Here is a 17,189-nt window from a genome sequence, read left to right as displayed (position 1 = left end):
ACTTACTTTTTGGCAAGTCTCCAGTACTGGACGCTGAAACTGTCCTGCTTCTATCATGAGATGGAGTACTTCCGTCTCTTTCAGTTACAGCTGATTCTTCAGAAACAGCTGAACCACAAGCTACAGAATCTAAAGCTCCAGAGAATACGGAAGCCGAGAATTCAGAAAACTGCGACTCAGAAATTTTATGACGTCCATTTGGCAATTCACCATTAAATTGTTCGTAGGAGCTACTATAGCTGTAATCATTTTTTGCATTTGGCTCATCAAGATTATATTGCTCAGTATTTGGGCATTCCTCCTCTTCATCATCTTCATCTTCAATCTGTTCTTCCAGCAAGAAAGGACCGTTTATAACGTGGCCATTTGTTTTTGGGGATTCTATCCAAGTGGGATCTGCAGATTCTGAGTTGACAAGTTCTTGTTCAACATCATCGTCTTTCTCTGTGTTTTCTTTTTCTGTATCTTCCTTTTCATCCTGATCTTCCGTTTCACCTTAGGGATCAAAATATATATTTTATATTTTACACTTTACTAGATTACACTTTCTCTCAGAAAATTATGACCTCTTAAAACCAAGTGGGGTAAGTATTATGAAGTATCATTTGAATTTTGCAGTTTCAGTACATGTTATGCAACAATACTATTTCATCTGAGTTAGCAAAGGCAAAGTAAAGGACTGAATAAATTTATGCTTATATAAGTAAAGCAGATAGTCTTCTATAGCTTTTGCCTGGAGGGGAGCTATTACCTTGGGAAAAACTTTTTTTATATCAATGGCTGGTTACTTCTACAGTTTCCCTCTCCAACAAAGATGTCTCTTCAGCATTTTATTTTGGCACCACTCTGAACAAAACTTAGCGTGCTAAGCCGGTGGCGCACCATAATAGTAATGGCACTTATTGATTTCCATGTTCCTTACACCCTCCGTATCAAAAAGCATCCTCTACTTGCAGAATGGAACTGGGGGTCTGCTCTTTGCAGAAAAGACATGCAAAGCCTTTTGCAGCTCATGGAATGAGTTTCATGGTTCTTTGGCTCTGACCGATGGCAGCCTACATAACAGATGGTGCTCAGAGCATCGTTGCAACAGCATCTTTGGACACACTGCATCTTTTATATCAAAATTTAAGAAGACCCAACACTTACCATCCTCATTCCCAAGTTCTTCATCTGCTACCTCCTCTAACTCAACAGTTTTTAGCTTGACTTCTGGGTGGTATTCATCCTCTTGTTCATTGGACGATACAGTAGATGTTACATTTTCTTCTATTTTTTTCCTTTCAGCTTCTCGCTCCAGTTCCTCTATTTCCTGCAGGCGCTTTTCTAGTAGCTCAGCCTGTCTCTTTTGCTTTTTTTTCAATTTCTTCTTTTTGTTTTTAGATATTTTTCCAATCTAAGAAATTTAACATAACATTACCATTTATTGATCCTTACAGCCATCCAATGTGAAGGTTAGGTTACCCTATAAAGTCTAGCATCTGTGAACTGAGAACACTAATGCAGAGTACTGCACAACTGACTTTCTATAAAATTGAAACTCAAGAGGCAATTCAAAGGATAAAGTAGCCTCAAGCTATAATTGCTTTGCTGACATAAGATATACAAGCTGAATAGAGGGCCCCCATTATTTCTCACTATATAAACCACTGCAAGCACAGCATACCTATCTTTTAGGCTACAAATGGAACATACTGCCATCTGCACTAGACAAGTTAGTTATTGGGTGCAATTAAATGTGCTAGGATTATCCTTTAAACCCCCAATGAAAAGTTTATAGCATGTAAAACACTTATAAACATTTTAAAGTAGTATATAGGTAAAGGTAAAGGGACCCCTGATCATTAGGTCCAGTCGTGACCGACTCTGGGGTAGCGGCGCTCATCTCGCTTTATTGGCCGAGGGAGCCGGCGTACAGCTTCCAGGTCATGTGGCCAGCATGACTAAGCCGCTTCTGGTGAACCAGAGCAGCACACTGAAACGCTGTTTACCTTCCCACCGGAGCGGTACCTACTTATCTACTTGTACTTTGACGTGCTTTCGAACTGCTAGGTTGGCAGGAGCAGGGACCGAGCAATGGGAGCTCACCCCGTTGCGGGGATTTGAACCGCCGACCTTCTGATCGGCAAGTCCTAGGCTCTGTGGTTTAGACCACAGCGCCACCCGCGTCCCTTAAAGTAGTATATACATCTTGCTAAATGGTTTGGGGCCTGACCATCTGAAGGATTGCTTCCTCCCTGCCCAGTCCCTAAAGTTCACTTTCAGGGGCTCTTCGCTAGGCGCCCCCACTAAATGAAGTGAGGCAGGTGACGACTGTACTTTATTTTATCATTAAAAAAAACCCTATGGTTATAGCCTAAACAAGTGAGGTTTAGAAACCATGGTTTGAACTTGGCTTCTTTTAAACTAACCGTAATTAAAGTCTTCCTTAGTTTGTCAGTTTGGATGGAATGGCAACCCACATGGTTAAGCAGAAGCAAAGAAGAACGCTTCAGAACTCCTCCTCCCAGCTATGCAGGAGGAAAAGGTAATGCAAGATTAATTTAGACAAAAGATCCTATTTATAAACCAAAACTGTAGTTAAATAAGGATTGTGGATGAAATTGAAAATGCTAACAATTTTAACTTTCAGCTCTTTAAACGGGAGCCCTGAATACTCAAGAAGAATAACACAAGACTACTTACGGGTTTTTGCTGAGGGGCAGTACTCACTAAAAAAGGAAATAAAACAAAAGAGGAAAGAAACAAAACACTTAAGAGTCAAATTTATAAAGTGATATGTGTACATTCTGTGCAATAATCAGAAACATCTTCTAAGGAGAGGCTGATGGTCAGGTACTACCTTAGATCATCTTTATCCAACCTAAAGTATCTAGAGGAGGAGGAGGACGAGGAGGAGGAGGAGGAGGAGAGGAAGAAGAAAAATCTGCACAATTTATATGAGACTCTACAACCTTGTTAGGGCCAGTGAATGGGTTTTAGGTTTTAAGCCCTAAGAAAGTTCTTCATCATGAACTAACAAAAGATGAAAAATATTGAAATATTAATCTTTTCCAACCTTACAATGTTAAATTATTTGCTTGTAAGTAATCCAGTTCCTAGTACATCCATTTTACTGATACAGACTATAAAAACTTTTCAAGATTCTACTACTACCAAAGACCACTTAAAAGAAACATGGAAACAATGCACAGTGGTACCTCTGGTTATGGATGGGATCTGTTCCGGAGGCCCTCTGTATCCCAAAAAGTCTGTAAAAAGAGGTGCCCTTCTGCACACGCACGCGGTGCGCAGATCGCTTCTGCACATGCGCGCTGCAAGCAGATCGCTTCTGCGCATGCGGCTAAACCCAGAAGTATACACTTCCGGGTTTCCTGCGTTTGCAATCCAAAGATTACATATCCAGAGGGATACGTAACCTGAGGTACCACTGTATTATTAAAATATTCCACTTACAAACCAGTCAAAGCTAAATTTTGGGGGCTTCGGTTTAGTAAATAAGTAGTAAAGGTAAAGGGACCCCTGCCGGTTAGGTCCAGTCGCGGACGACTCTGGGGTTGCGGCGCTCATCTCGCTTTACTGGCTGAGGGAGTCAGCGTACAGCTTCCGGGTCGTGTGGCCAGCATGACTAAGCTGCTTCTGGCGAACCAAAGCAGCGCATGGAAATGCCGTTTACCTTCCCGCAGAAGTGGTACCTATTTATCTACTTGCACTTTGACGTGCTTTTGAACTGCTAGTTTGGTAGGAGCAGGGACCGAGCAATGGGAGCTCACCCTGTCGCGGGGCTTCAAACCGCGAATTTCCGATCGGCAAGCCCTAGGGTCTGTGGTTTAGACCACAAAGCCACCAAGTAGACATTAAAGGGCTGCACACACCCTGATATTACACTTAGATGTTACAGAATGCATGCCTTTTCTGAGAGACTATCACCTCCATGTGATACATTATAATGTATTAAGTGTGAGGAGTTAATATGGTCCACAGCATGAGATGGCCATTATAAGGTGGCACTGACAAACTGACAAATTGCTTATTCTTTTTTAAGTATAACTGATTGATGTCCTGAATAATACATAAAATAGTAAGAAAACCAGTACTCCTTGTTCAGTTTATTTAATTAAAACTTCATGCATTTCAGACAGGACTGAACTCAGTTTCACAGCTCAAAGGCAATGAAAATCTAAGGGACTTATTTGGTGTCTCATTTCCACACACACACACACACACACACACACACATATATATATATATATATATATATATATATATATATATATGCGCATATCGCTCTCTGCACATAAAAGAAATCCCCTTCATGTGTGAGGAAGTGGGATACAGAGGGCGATGTCTTTAAAAATGCTTCACGATGTAAGAGCGCACACCTAAAACACAGTTTAAAACTTAAAACGGGCAATGTTCCAGATCACGTTAGCTCATATGAATGTTGCATTAACAGCAGGAAACCAGTATAAATAAAGCTTGTAATTAAGGTTTTTCTGCCTACCAAAGGTGCAGAAGTATATGAAGAACTGCAGCACTCGGATTGCTTTGCTACATTAAAATGAACACTTCTTATACATTATTCATATTCTAATAACATTCTTAAACATTCAAATTAACCACGTTTAAATTTACTATTCCCATTAACTAAAACTAATTAAATGTTGCTGCGGCAAGTATGCGATCTTTTTTTACTTACTGAGCGTTTAAAAGTACGGCCGTACCTGCAGAGCCAGAAGGAGGAGGAGCCCCTGCTTTCTGCCACTCCGTTGCTTCCGCAGCCATTCGACGCACATAGGTGTCATCCACACACATCAAGATGTTCTCTGGCTTGATGTCTGTATGGATGATCTTGCACTTGCTGTGGAGGTAATCTAAACCCTGCAGTACCTGGTTGCAAACCAATAAAAGGAAGACTAATTTCATTACAATGAAAGCCTCTTCCACTCATTGCACCACAAGAACCCAAAAGACTACATTCGGACATCACTTGAAAATACATACATACTTGGGAAGAGAACTGACTAATCTAGTTCACAGAACTTCAGTTCCCATCATCCCTGACCACTGGCCTTGCTAACTATACCCCTTTGCTGGATTATGCACATAAACTATGACTAAAATATTCTTAATAAAAATATGAGGACACCTTTTTCTTCTTTCAATCAGATGAAGTATGTTTTAGTAAAATAACTGGCAATTTTTCAGCAACTAACTTCTTGTGGAAAAAGCATTTTTCATTTCAGCTATGTGCTGTTAAGTGATGAGATGAAATGGACATATATTTTGATATATATTTTAAAGCAATTGCTACTTGAATTGTTCAGACTTGAAGAATTTAATCAAGCAGGTAATTGAAGGCATCACATGCAATAGCAGATTTAGAAAGATTTCTAAAAAAATGTAGTCCTATCAACCTAGCTGGGTAGTTATCAATTTTGCAAGCAGCACCCAAGTATTAGCACATTTGTAGCTTTGTTGCATTAAACATCTTACCTGTCGAATTATACTTTTCACACAACGGATAGGAAGGCCCTGGTAGTTGGACTTAATTATCCATTTTAAAAGGTGATGTCCAAGTACTTCAAAAACCATACAGACATCTGAGATTCAATTAAGGATAAATCGTAAGTAATTTAATGACTTTCTAACCATCCTTACAAGCCCACTACACAAGAAAATATTTCACATTTCAACTGAGAACATTATCCTTTGTTCTTGTGTAATGAAAGTTTTCCAAGAATATATTTCAAGCATTTTGGTTTCCATCTTCTACTAGCAATTGGGGAATCTCCTATCATCTGACCAATCCTTAGATGGGTGGGCTATGCATACATAAACCAGTTGAATCAGATAATCAGCATGTCCATTTTTGACAGAGCCTATTTTAGGATCAAGCTCCTCTTCCCTACCCTCTGTTTCAGAGCATGGTAGGCAATGCTCTAGTGTAACACTGAACTGTCCTGGAGAAATGAAAGGGGTGTGTGGGGGAATGTTCAGTTCCAACCACTTTTCCTTAATCCCAGTTTACATTATGTCTTTACTGACCTTGTACATATTTTAGCAGTGGTCAGTCATTCCACTTTGAACCCAACAGAAAAACCAAATCAATGTAAGCTTGCTAACTCATTCTCAAAAGAGACCCACTAAAATTAAGCAGGTCACAGATAGCTGACCATTAACTTCTGTGGGTCTACTCTACTCTTTTACAGCTAATTTTAACATAGAACTGCAACAGCAAAATAGAGAAGCCCAGAAGATTTTTGGGTTGTAGTCAACTTTTTTATTTATTAAAATAATGTGGTGGCCATTTTTACAGAGCGGAAGGAAAAATTATTTAATACGAATTTCACAGAGTCAACATTGTCAGAAGAAGCCAAATATCCTAGACTAGAGTTTGAACTTATGTTCAGATCATAACCTGAAATATGTTTTTTTAAAAATCCAAACCAACAAAAAAATACAGATAACTTACTATAAAAGCAACAGAAAGAACAGGTATGCCTTCATTTATTTAAAAAAAGACCCATAAAGATAACAGCTTGCAGGTTTATAAACAAACATGAAGCACCTCTCAATTACACATTGTTTTCAAGTCTATCACAATAGCTCATTCTAAATATCCATATTATATTTTCAGTATTTCCTTCACTGTTATGCACTAATAATAATAATAATATTTCTGGGTTGGATCCAGACTTGCACTCAGCCAAGTTCCATTAGCGCTGGAGGAATGAGGCAGGGTGAGATTTTTGCCAATTCCCACTTCTCATTGGAATAAAAAATAATTGAAGATACCGATTTCCTACAGTTCAAAGGCTGTGTTGAATAAGAATCCCCTATGTGAATGGAAGAAGTCCTTCCATTTGCAGAATATTATGTCTGGAGCCAACCCAATGTCTTAAAAAATTACCTGCTAGCCTAGTGTTTTACTTGAAAAAGCATAAAGGTTTTCCTGTCTTTTAAAATCAAGACACTGGGCAATCACCAAGGAAAAAAAAGATACGTATGCCATTCATGCCAGAAATTTTGAAGTCATCAATTAATTGTACAACCATGTCTTTATTTGGATCACTAGGGTCACTTTCGCGGACCTAAAAAAAGAAATGAAACAAGTCACTTAAATTAAAAATATCGTTTGAAAAAAACTGTAAAGTTATTTTTAAAGATACTGCAGCTAAAAAATATTACTTGGTAGTTGCAATTTTACTTACTATGTTTTACAGAATCACAAAATTAAACACACACACACACACAATTTCATTTACACTCAGTCACTAAGCTTGGGAATGTTATCATAATACTTACACATTTAAGTAACTTTATTTCATCCAAGGCTGTCTCTGTATAATGTTGAGCACTTTTCACAACTTTCATTGCAACAAACCTTTTCCCCCTTTAAAACAGGAAGTAAACAAGCTATCAGAGCCAATACTTTTTTTCCTATTTAAGACAGACACCCAATGTCCTACTGGAGAATAAGTACAACTTTAAAACAATTTGTGACAAATTGCAATAATATTCAGGTAAGTGAATGATAAATTTAACCTTTTTCTCAATTATTATCTTTCAAACAGTTAGAGAGCAATGTCTCTTAAGGGTTATTAAAGACACATTTGACTCAAAGCAAAGACAACATTAATATACAATGGTACTTATATAGGAGATAGACTAGAAACATTTATATAACCTCAAATAGACTCCAACCCATTAGTTATTCAAAATAAACCAAAGCCACTATTTACATGTATTAGAACAGGGGTAGCCAACCTGGTGCTCCCTAGATGGGATAATTCAGTTGGTAAAACATGAGACTGTTAATCTCAAGGTCGTGGGTTTGAGCCACACATTGGGCAAAAGATCACTGGATTGCAAGGGGTTGGACTACTGCTGCTTTAGAGAGCTAACATGCAAAGGAGGAAAGTTGTTGTTTCTTACTGCATATCCCAGCATAGCCAGACTGTAGAGAAGTGTCCCCATCCTAATTTCCTGATAACATGATACCGACCATTGAAAAGATCTCCAATTTTCACTGGATGATAGCCACCTTTCAAAAAAGAGTGGGGGATGGGGGGCAAAATTAGCATTAATTTGATTACCTATCCTATACAACAGTGTCTTAGCATTTCCAATTACAGATAGGTAGCCGTGTTGGTCTGCCATAGTCAAAATAAAAAAAATCCTTCTAGTAGCACCTTAAAGACCAACTAAGTTAGTTCTTGGTATGAGCTTTCGTGTGCATGCACACTTCTTCAGATACACACATATGAAGAAGTGTGCATGCACACGAAAGCTCATACCAAGAACTAACTTAGTTGGTCTTTAAGGTGCTACTGGAAGGATTTTTTTTATTTTAGCATTTCCAAGTAGCTTTAAGCTGTACAGTGGTACCTTGGGTTACATACGCTTCAGGTTACATACGCTTCAGGTTACAGACTCCGCTAACCCAGAAATAGTACCTCGGGTTAAGAACTTTGATTCAGGATGAGAACAGAAATCGTGCCGTCGCCGCGCGGCAGCAGCAGGAGGCCCCATTAGCTAAAGTGGTGCTTCAGGTTAAGAACAGTTTCAGGTTAAGAATGGACCTCCGGAACGAATTAAGTATGTAACCAGAGGTACCACTGTAATCCTAAACGTACTTACAAGATGTAGTGTCCAATATGGCAATTAACAGGCCCGTTAGTAGGCCCATTACAATTACGTAATAAACATGACTAAGTTAGGTCCATTCATTTCAATAGGTTTAATTTCAGTAAAACTTTGCTGAATACCATCCTAATGAGCAAGTCTCACTGAACTTGATTTCAAGTAAATATGTATATGATTGCACTGTCAAACTTGTTCTTCAACTTTAGAAAAAAATATCAGATATGTCAGGAAGTTGCTTGTATAGTTCAATCTATATTTGCTTCTATAGAAAGACGTCAAAAAGAAGAAAATCCTGTTGGAACCAGGAAATTAATAGGACTGTGAACTCAGTTTCAACTAAGAGTATTGCGTTCAGAACAATGTTCCAGTTTAAAGCTGCATTTAAACCTGATTTTCTTCTCCTACAACTGGGATGAACAATTTTATCAGGGTCCAAACAGTGGTCCAGAAATTAATTATGTGCAAGCGTCATAATAAAACTGGCACCATCTAGGAGCGCTGGGCTTCCCAACTTTGAATCACATGCTCCCAAGCATTGCATTACATACAGGAATTCTGATTGACATATTGCACTCACAAGGTTTATAATATTAATGTATGGAATCTCTCATATATTTTATAAAATCTTTTCCTTGCTAGTCAATCTGCAGCCAGTTCCACCACCACCCTCCCCACACCCATTTGTAGTAAATTTGGCAGAGCACCAGGAACTGGAGTGGGCCAGCAGACTGCCAATTGGCCATCCCTGTTGTACAACCTAATTATCAAGATGATTTTCTGCTGCGCCACCTCAATTTTGAGGACAGAACATATTGTATCCAAAGTTCAGTACTAAGTTTCACCAGAGATCACACTTTTATTAAATTACATCAACAATGAATCAAGTATAATTCAAGCCAATGTTTTTTGAAAGGAATTTCTGTTTCTGACTTTGGGCTCGTCCACAACTCTGCTTGTCCCACCACTCTCCCCTGGGAAAACCTGCTCTTTACCATGGTATCAGAGCAATTGACAAAGACTGACATCTGCTCCAATTGAGCGGTAAAGGTAAAGGGACCCCTGACCATTAGGTCCAGTCGTGACCGACTCTGGGGTTGCAGCGCTCATCTCGCTTTATTGGCCGAGGGAGATGGCGTACAGCTTCCGGGTCATGTGGCCAGCATGGCGAACCAGAGCAGCGCACGGAAATGCCATTTACCTTCCCGCCGGAGCAGTACCTATTTATCTACTTGCACTTTGACGTGCTTTTGAACTGCTAGGTTGGCAGGAGCAGGGACCAAGCAACAGGAGCTCACCCCGTCGTGGGGATTTGAACCGCCGCCCTTCTGATCAGCAAGTCCTAGGCTCTGTGGTTTAACCCACAGCGCCATCCGTGTTCCTTGCGGTATTAGGCAGTAAAGAGCGGGTAATCCAGGGGAACAGAAAGCCTCTCAGTTCCGTGCTTTCTAGGAGCAGGACAAGCAAAGTGTGGACGAGCCCTTAAACTAACTACTTCAGATGTCTCAGCGAAGCTTATCTATAACTTGGCGCTTTGTCTGAGTAATGTAAAACATACAATGGTTTACTATTAGCTGACAAGCCAGAATGAAAAACCACAATTCTACATCATGCCTGCAAGCTATGGTTTGACATGACATCCAAATTCAAAAACCACAGTTAGGGCCATCACTCGCCTCCACAGGCAGTTGCAATGTAAACACATCAATGATAAGTACATGGAGAACAAAAAGCATAAAACACCACCACCCCCGCCACACAACTCATCTTCAATAGTCTAATCTTGCTATAGCCCTGGCTTTTACTGATTGTTTTCTGCATAGCAGACACTGCAAAAAGGTTTCCAGTACACAAGAAAGAAATTAAAATAAAAAGAGACCCCAAACTATGTGGCCACAATGCCAACATGTTTGCCACCAACACATGCAGACTGAGAAAAGGTACATGCATAATAATTATGGAATCCTAAATCCATTCTGCTCAAGCCTTTTCATGATGAACTCAGCTGTGAACCACTGTATTCTTGAGTTTAATTCCACTTTTCTATCCAGCCCTCAACTGAGTACAAGTTCAAAGGTTGCCTACAGGCACTTTAGGATTCTGAGTTAGCAACTGTGGTGAGACAGTAGTGAGAGAGGGCAGAGGATTTCCAAAACCTGCTACCTAAACGCCTTTTAAATGCCATGGATTAGGATTTTCTGCATGCAGGCCCTTTACCAGAGAGCCATATTCATACTTCAATGCCAGTTGCTGCCATCCATAAACAGTAAGACTTGATTTAAATCATTTTTTTTACAGAAAGACTCATTCTTGCTGGTATAATCTTAATATTTACAACCAGATGAAGGTTTCATTTTTGGAATAATAAATTTTCAGTGTAGTTTTTACAGTTATACCAAAAATTACTATTTGGATATACTATTAGAAATACATAGACAATTATTAAATTATTGTTTATATTTGGACAACTTTTCTGCTGTACTTTATTGGAAGGAGAGAAAAAAATCATTTCCTTAATAACAATTTAAACAACTTGTAACAACTTAAACGTTATAGCATATGTATCCATGATGGTTAACTGATGTGGTTAAATGGTTTAAAAAACAACAACAACCACCAGACTGAGTTTTAGCACAGGTGAAAAACTTAAATCAAATCCTTATTTCCTGATGAAAAGCCTTTGGACTATAATGTAACTTAAATAGAAAACTATCTTTAGAAAGATATTTCCTCCAAAAGCATTTTATTTTAAAAATCCAATTTAAAAAAAAAATCCAAAATATTTTATTTTTATCCACCCTGCTCTGCAATTTTCCATGGCAATATCAATCTGCTTTTACAAACACTGCTCTTTCCCACAGTTAAGAGGGAGGGAAATCTAATGAGAAAGGGTTTTTTTTATAAGCTATGGGGTTACGATGATAAAATAATTTAGCTTGATGCTATTTGTCTTTAAATAGTTCAACAGGTATCATCTATCTGTTACTAGCCTGAATAGATACACAAGTTAGGTTTCTGCCAGCATTCAGCTATGAATGGGCGCAGCTACACTATCTGGATGAGGAGAGGCAGTACTGGAAAGAAAGTGACGTTTTTGGACAAAATGCTCAGGTGACAATTGTAGGGGACTTTGAAAGAAATTAAGGTAGAGGGGCAGAAACTTTCCAGAGACCAGTGCCTAAAAAAACAGGAACATGCTGACAGCTGCCCTAAGTGTTTCAGGAGACAATTAGTCTGCTCTCATGAGTAGACTAGCCAATGATAACACGGTAGTACACATGTCACCACTTTGCCAGCAGTCAGGCAAAGTAAGGAAGAGTGCTTTCTGATCACAGCCAGGGACTTTGGTAGGACGGAACTGAGACAAAGAACAATGCATGCTTGGAGCCTCAAACCAACATTTGGCACAATGCCTAAATTGAACACTGTTACATACTAAGGGTTTAGAGTGCCTGGTACTGTGAAAAAGAACAGAATCTGAAAAAATACAAGGATTTCAATATACAGATCAAGGACCTAGATCAGTGGTGGGGAACCTCTGGCCTGAAGGCCTGATTAGACGCAGCAAGGGGTCCAGCTGCCCCACACCAGACATCATTTATGATATTGGGTGTGGAGCAGATTAAAGATGTGGCTATAAAGGAACAATCAAGAACCTTAAAGTATGCTCCCCATTGTTCCTTGGCAAACAGAAACTGTATTTGGCCTTTAAATTTAGCAGAAGAAGAAATCTCTGCTGGGATGAGTTCCACTCAGGAGCTCCCAACTGAAGCTGATCTCTGCCAAATGCGGGGTGTGAAGCCACAGCCAATTGGCAGTGGCTGCGAATCCTGCTTCTTTTGCCAACATAGTTTTAAACCAAGCCATGTGGGTAGAGGAACATTTAGCAAGCCAGTTTGCAAAGGAAAACACTTCACCTAATGCCACTATGATTAACAGGTGGGTGGATCGAGTTTCCCACTCTTGAACTAGATGCAGCTACCTCCAAGAAAAAACACTTCAGAAGCCCAGTTGTAACACATTGGCCACACATCACAGCGGCCTGGATCACATTTAAAGTAAACTAATCCAAACTATGGCTTACCAGGGCCACACAAACAAGATGGCTCCTGGAGAACAGCTTGCGGCCACTTTGTTACCCCACAGTCCTTTTATCTCAGAACGGCACAGCAAAGTTAGGCTTTGTCCTGTGCTTCCTAGGCACAGGTCAGAGCAGTTTGGCCTGTACCCCGCTGCTTCCCCCCAGAAAACCTGGTCTTTAGTGCTAAACTGGAACAAACAGCAATCCGTGGAAAACCTAGTTGCTGTTTGTTCCGATTCAGTGCTAAACCACAGGTTTTCCTGGGGGAAAGCAGCGGGACAAAGTGTCATCTGAATCCCATTTCAAAATTAAGCTTTCTCTCCTTAACCATGAATCAGGTTTGTTCTTGGTTTGGCCTAGCATTACACATGACACAACTGACGTCTTACACTGATTGCTTCACTATATATGCTTTGCTGCAGCACGTAACACCAAACCTTGCAGATGTACAGACAAGCAACAGCACTCCATATCCCCATGCCTTATTTACAAATTCCCGAGACTCCCTAGATTGCCAATATGTGCTGCCATTCCCAATCCAAGTGCAAATGATTCCATAAATACTCCTAAATTCTTAATAAAAGTTTTGGGGTTCCTTGGCTTCATTTTAATCCAGGCTGGTGAAGGGCTTATTAAACAATACTAAACCCAGGTAATGGGGAAGCCAAAGAATTCACATACAAGGGAGGAGACACAGAGTGTAGGGAGTGCATAATCCTGTGGCACAGTTTCCAATCTCAATTTAATTTTTACATCTACACTGGGCCATTATTTATACCACTGTGTTTTCTTCAAGTGCTGGCATTCTATTTACACTACCCACCATGTTAATTTCTGGCTATCTGTTCTAAAGAGTCATTTTTCACATTCGTATCTTACTTCATGCGTAGAATTTATGCTCCTACAAACCAGATTGTGCACCCGGGGGTGCGGGGAATGAGTCGTTTGGAAACAACAACATTGGTAACCTGAAAGCGTCTCTTTAAATCTGGCAATCCAAAGGTTATAAAGAGCTGTTGTGCAATTTAGCTCTGTATTGAAAATAATGTGATGCTTCATATGATGACTGAATGCTCTTGAAGCAAAAGAAATCGAAAAAGCAGAAATTACTCTTCCAGAGCATCTCATGAATGTACCAGTATTCTTAGCTGGCAAGTGCTGGAAATTCCTGCCTTTGTGAATTGGATGAATGGGAGACATCCCCAGAGCTGGACCAACATTAGCAAAGACAAGAGTTGACAGAAAAAATAATAAACTCTCTTCAGGCTGTGCAGTTTGCTCACACACACTAACCTTTGCAATAATCTGCAGGGTCTTCTTGCTCTTCATCATCGGATCCCAGAATCTCCTCCTCTGGCTCTGGAGGGGCTGGCTCTGGCAAAGGTGGTGGAGGAGGTGGTGGGGGTGGTGGCGGAGGAGCAGAGGGAACTTTCTGTTGAGGCTCTGGCCTGCAAATGCAAAATGGTACATTCAGTAAATAATACTCTTGCCAAAATTACCCTCTGAGCACTTTATATGTCCTTTCTTGCCATTTAACAGTGCAATCCTAACCATGGCTACTCAGAAGTAAGTCCTATTAAATTCAATAGAGTCAGCATTTGGAAACTTCTTAAAATCCAAATCCATCTAACCGCCAGGATGAGAAAAAGCAAGAACTAGTATATATTTAACATAACTTGGCTGTGAGCACCACTATTTTACTGCATATTGGCTACAAACAATGGCACTGACAATGCTAAGGAATATTGCAAAATGTAGTGTAGGTACAAGAAAAGTCCATTACAAACACCAGAGTAGGATAAAAAAGGGCCTTTGAAGATGAGTTCCATCTTCATTTTTACAAAGTTTTGAGGAGTATGTTAAAGGAACAAGGCATTAACAATATTTAGAAATCAGCATAGCAGATTTTTAAATCTAAAAGAGGATCTAATTCATAGATTTCCTTCACAGATTTTTAGAATACCAAGCTAGCAAATTAAGAGATTCATCCAGCAAAATGAAAACCAAATAAGCCAAATATTTAAGACAGCAGCAAAAAAGAAACAAAACCCTCAAGACTTTTTTTGTAGACTCAAGATTTCTGTGCAATGTTTCAAATACAGAATTCTTTATTAAATCAGCCAAATATTTATATGAGAAGAAATCTACAGCAAGTCATGTTTTCAAATGGACCTACTGCACCCCATATGCAAAACATGTTAGATTCCCTATATTGTTTATACAGTAAGTTTCAGTAAGTTTTGTGATGAAAAAGATAAAGCCAAGTCAAACTTGCTTTCTTAGATAATGTTCAAAACAAGGATCTCCTTAAAAAGCAATTAAGCAACACTAACAAAACTTGTTGAGTGGTACTGAAGGCTATTTTGTACAATGAACTATACATTTTAGAAAGTAAAGCATATTCTATGGTGTTGCCTGACAAACCTGATGAGGACTTGAGGAGCATGTTAGAATATAAACACATTGCAATTGAATTAGAGTATCAAAATCTTATTCTTCAATTATGACAATGGATTAAAGACAATCTATGTTAGTATACAGTTGCAATGAAAATTATTCAACCCCCAATACAAATCAGGTTTATTATCAAAATTTACAGACTTTCAGCTGTTTGCAATGAGCAAATCAAGCAAAAGCAATTGAAATAGGTCAACCCAAAGGATGCTTCAAGTGGTTTCCTCAAATTCAGCTGAAAATGCAACTTATACTGCAACTTAAACCTGATTTGCAATGGGGCTTGAATGATTTCAATTGCAACTGTAGCCTTCTAATAAATTCACAACTTGGCTCCTTCTTAAATTTGGACAGAGGGTACAAAGCACAGAAGGAATCTTGATGCTCAGGCCAGTTATGTTTCAGATGTCACACAAACCAAGATGACAAGGAGCCTTTGACTGACGCCACCTATGTTACCAATGATGCCTTCACTCTGTTCCTAGTTTGGGGCAAACTATAGTTGAAGACTCTTTTGGGGGGAAGTTCTTCCTCAGGCAGAGGCAAACTCGGCCCTCCAGATGCTTTGAGACTACAATTCCCATCATCCCTGACCACTGGCCCTGTTAGCTAGGGATGATGGGAGGTGTAGTCCCAAAACATCTGGAGGGCCGAGTTTGCCTATGCCTGTTCTTCTTTATATAGGCCTGGAGCAGACTAGTGCGAAACACCTTTCTTTCTCATTGATGCTACAACTGTGGGCAAATCACAGCTGAGTACAGAACAAATCTCTCTTCATTCAACTACCTACTCCACTTCCATCTTAGCATCTCATGCCTGAGGAAGGATCTGAAGTGATCAGTTTGTTAGAAGGAAGATATAGTCAAAACAGCACAATGGCAGCAACTTCCCATAGATTATGGAAGCAATCAACTCATTAATAATGTACACACCCATTCATAAAATCCCACCAACCAACAAAATGACTACATGAAAAAAATGCTCAACAATTCTTCCCAGCCCACCAATAAATAAAAACTCAGTTTCAGATTTAATCAATCTTGCATAACACAGGAGACAACCTCACAAACTTAAATTTTCACAAGAATATATAATGCCATATTTAAAATGCTTTTTACATAATAATGCTAATATATTTCAGTAAGTTGCTGTTCCATGTATTTTAAGAAGGTGTGATTTTTTTCTGTGCACAAAAACAGGAGTAATAGTATATCCAAATAGCAATACCGTATTAATATTGCCTGCTATACTCCAGTGTTCCTATGGCAACTGGCTCAGATTTCTATTCCCATCACCAACTGCCAAAGACAACTCTATGTAAGGAGAAAAATGGCTTTAAGTGTGTCTGTTCAGAAAAACTTCACCAGGCAAAGTTAAAAATGAAAGCTCTGGAATTTTGGGTCTTGAAAGATAAAGGACTTTTCTGTAGTTCCCATGTATTTTGTTATCATCAAACTCCAAATCAAAAAATTGACATGTTACAGGATTTTTGACCATTATCATCAGGGTGGGTTACAACATTAAAACACAATATTAAAAACATTTTAAAATGTAATGATTTTTTCCACCAGTCCAGACAGACGCACACAAACAAACAAACAAACAAACACACACATCATGTAGTGTAAATACGTGCTGGAATCTGAATTGCATTAAAATAGACTAGGAAAAGCCTTATTCTCTAGGGAAATTGAATTTAAACTACGTTTCAAAACCAAAGCACACATTGCAAGCATAAGTACATGTCTGCAGGAGAAATGTCAGTCACTGCAGCCAACCATCTCATAAATGGATGTTTTAAGGAGCAAACAGGACAATGTAATTCAGTTTCACTGGGTGACATCCAGCACAGCATATGCAGGCACTTGCTAGCGCAATGGCACTTTCCCTTCCTTTTCTCTCCTATTCCTACAGCCCAGTGGACTCCAAAACCTGCTCTGGGGGATAAGGGCATGCACAATGGACTGAAGGAGGAAAAAGAGAAATGGTAAGTTCTGCTGTACAGTGG

General features: G+C 39.3%; 1 protein-coding gene across 12 annotated transcripts in view; it reads right to left on the bottom strand.

The window, feature by feature from the left end:
- SRPK2 (SRSF protein kinase 2) overlaps positions 1–17,189 on the bottom strand; it is an 88,428-nt gene that overhangs the window by 21,982 nt on the left and 49,257 nt on the right. For all 12 annotated transcript variants that reach the window (XM_083464041.1, XM_083464045.1, XM_083464042.1 and 9 more), the window contains 9 exons: positions 14,021–14,175; positions 7,939–8,047; positions 7,309–7,396; positions 7,007–7,094; positions 5,497–5,603; positions 4,725–4,890; positions 2,686–2,711; positions 1,150–1,396; positions 7–495 (listed from right to left, as the gene is read on the bottom strand). In XM_083464041.1, coding sequence (XP_083320167.1) covers positions 7–495; positions 1,150–1,396; positions 2,686–2,711; positions 4,725–4,890; positions 5,497–5,603; positions 7,007–7,094; positions 7,309–7,396; positions 7,939–8,047; positions 14,021–14,175 — 1,475 coding nt within the window. The remainder of the gene's footprint in view (positions 1–6; positions 496–1,149; positions 1,397–2,685; positions 2,712–4,724; positions 4,891–5,496; positions 5,604–7,006; positions 7,095–7,308; positions 7,397–7,938; positions 8,048–14,020; positions 14,176–17,189) is intronic.

This window comes from Podarcis liolepis (genome assembly GCF_965112155.1).
Source record: "Podarcis liolepis genome assembly, chromosome: 10".
NCBI lineage: Eukaryota > Metazoa > Chordata > Lepidosauria > Squamata > Lacertidae > Podarcis > Podarcis liolepis.
This window is presented reverse-complemented; position numbering and strand designations above follow the sequence as displayed.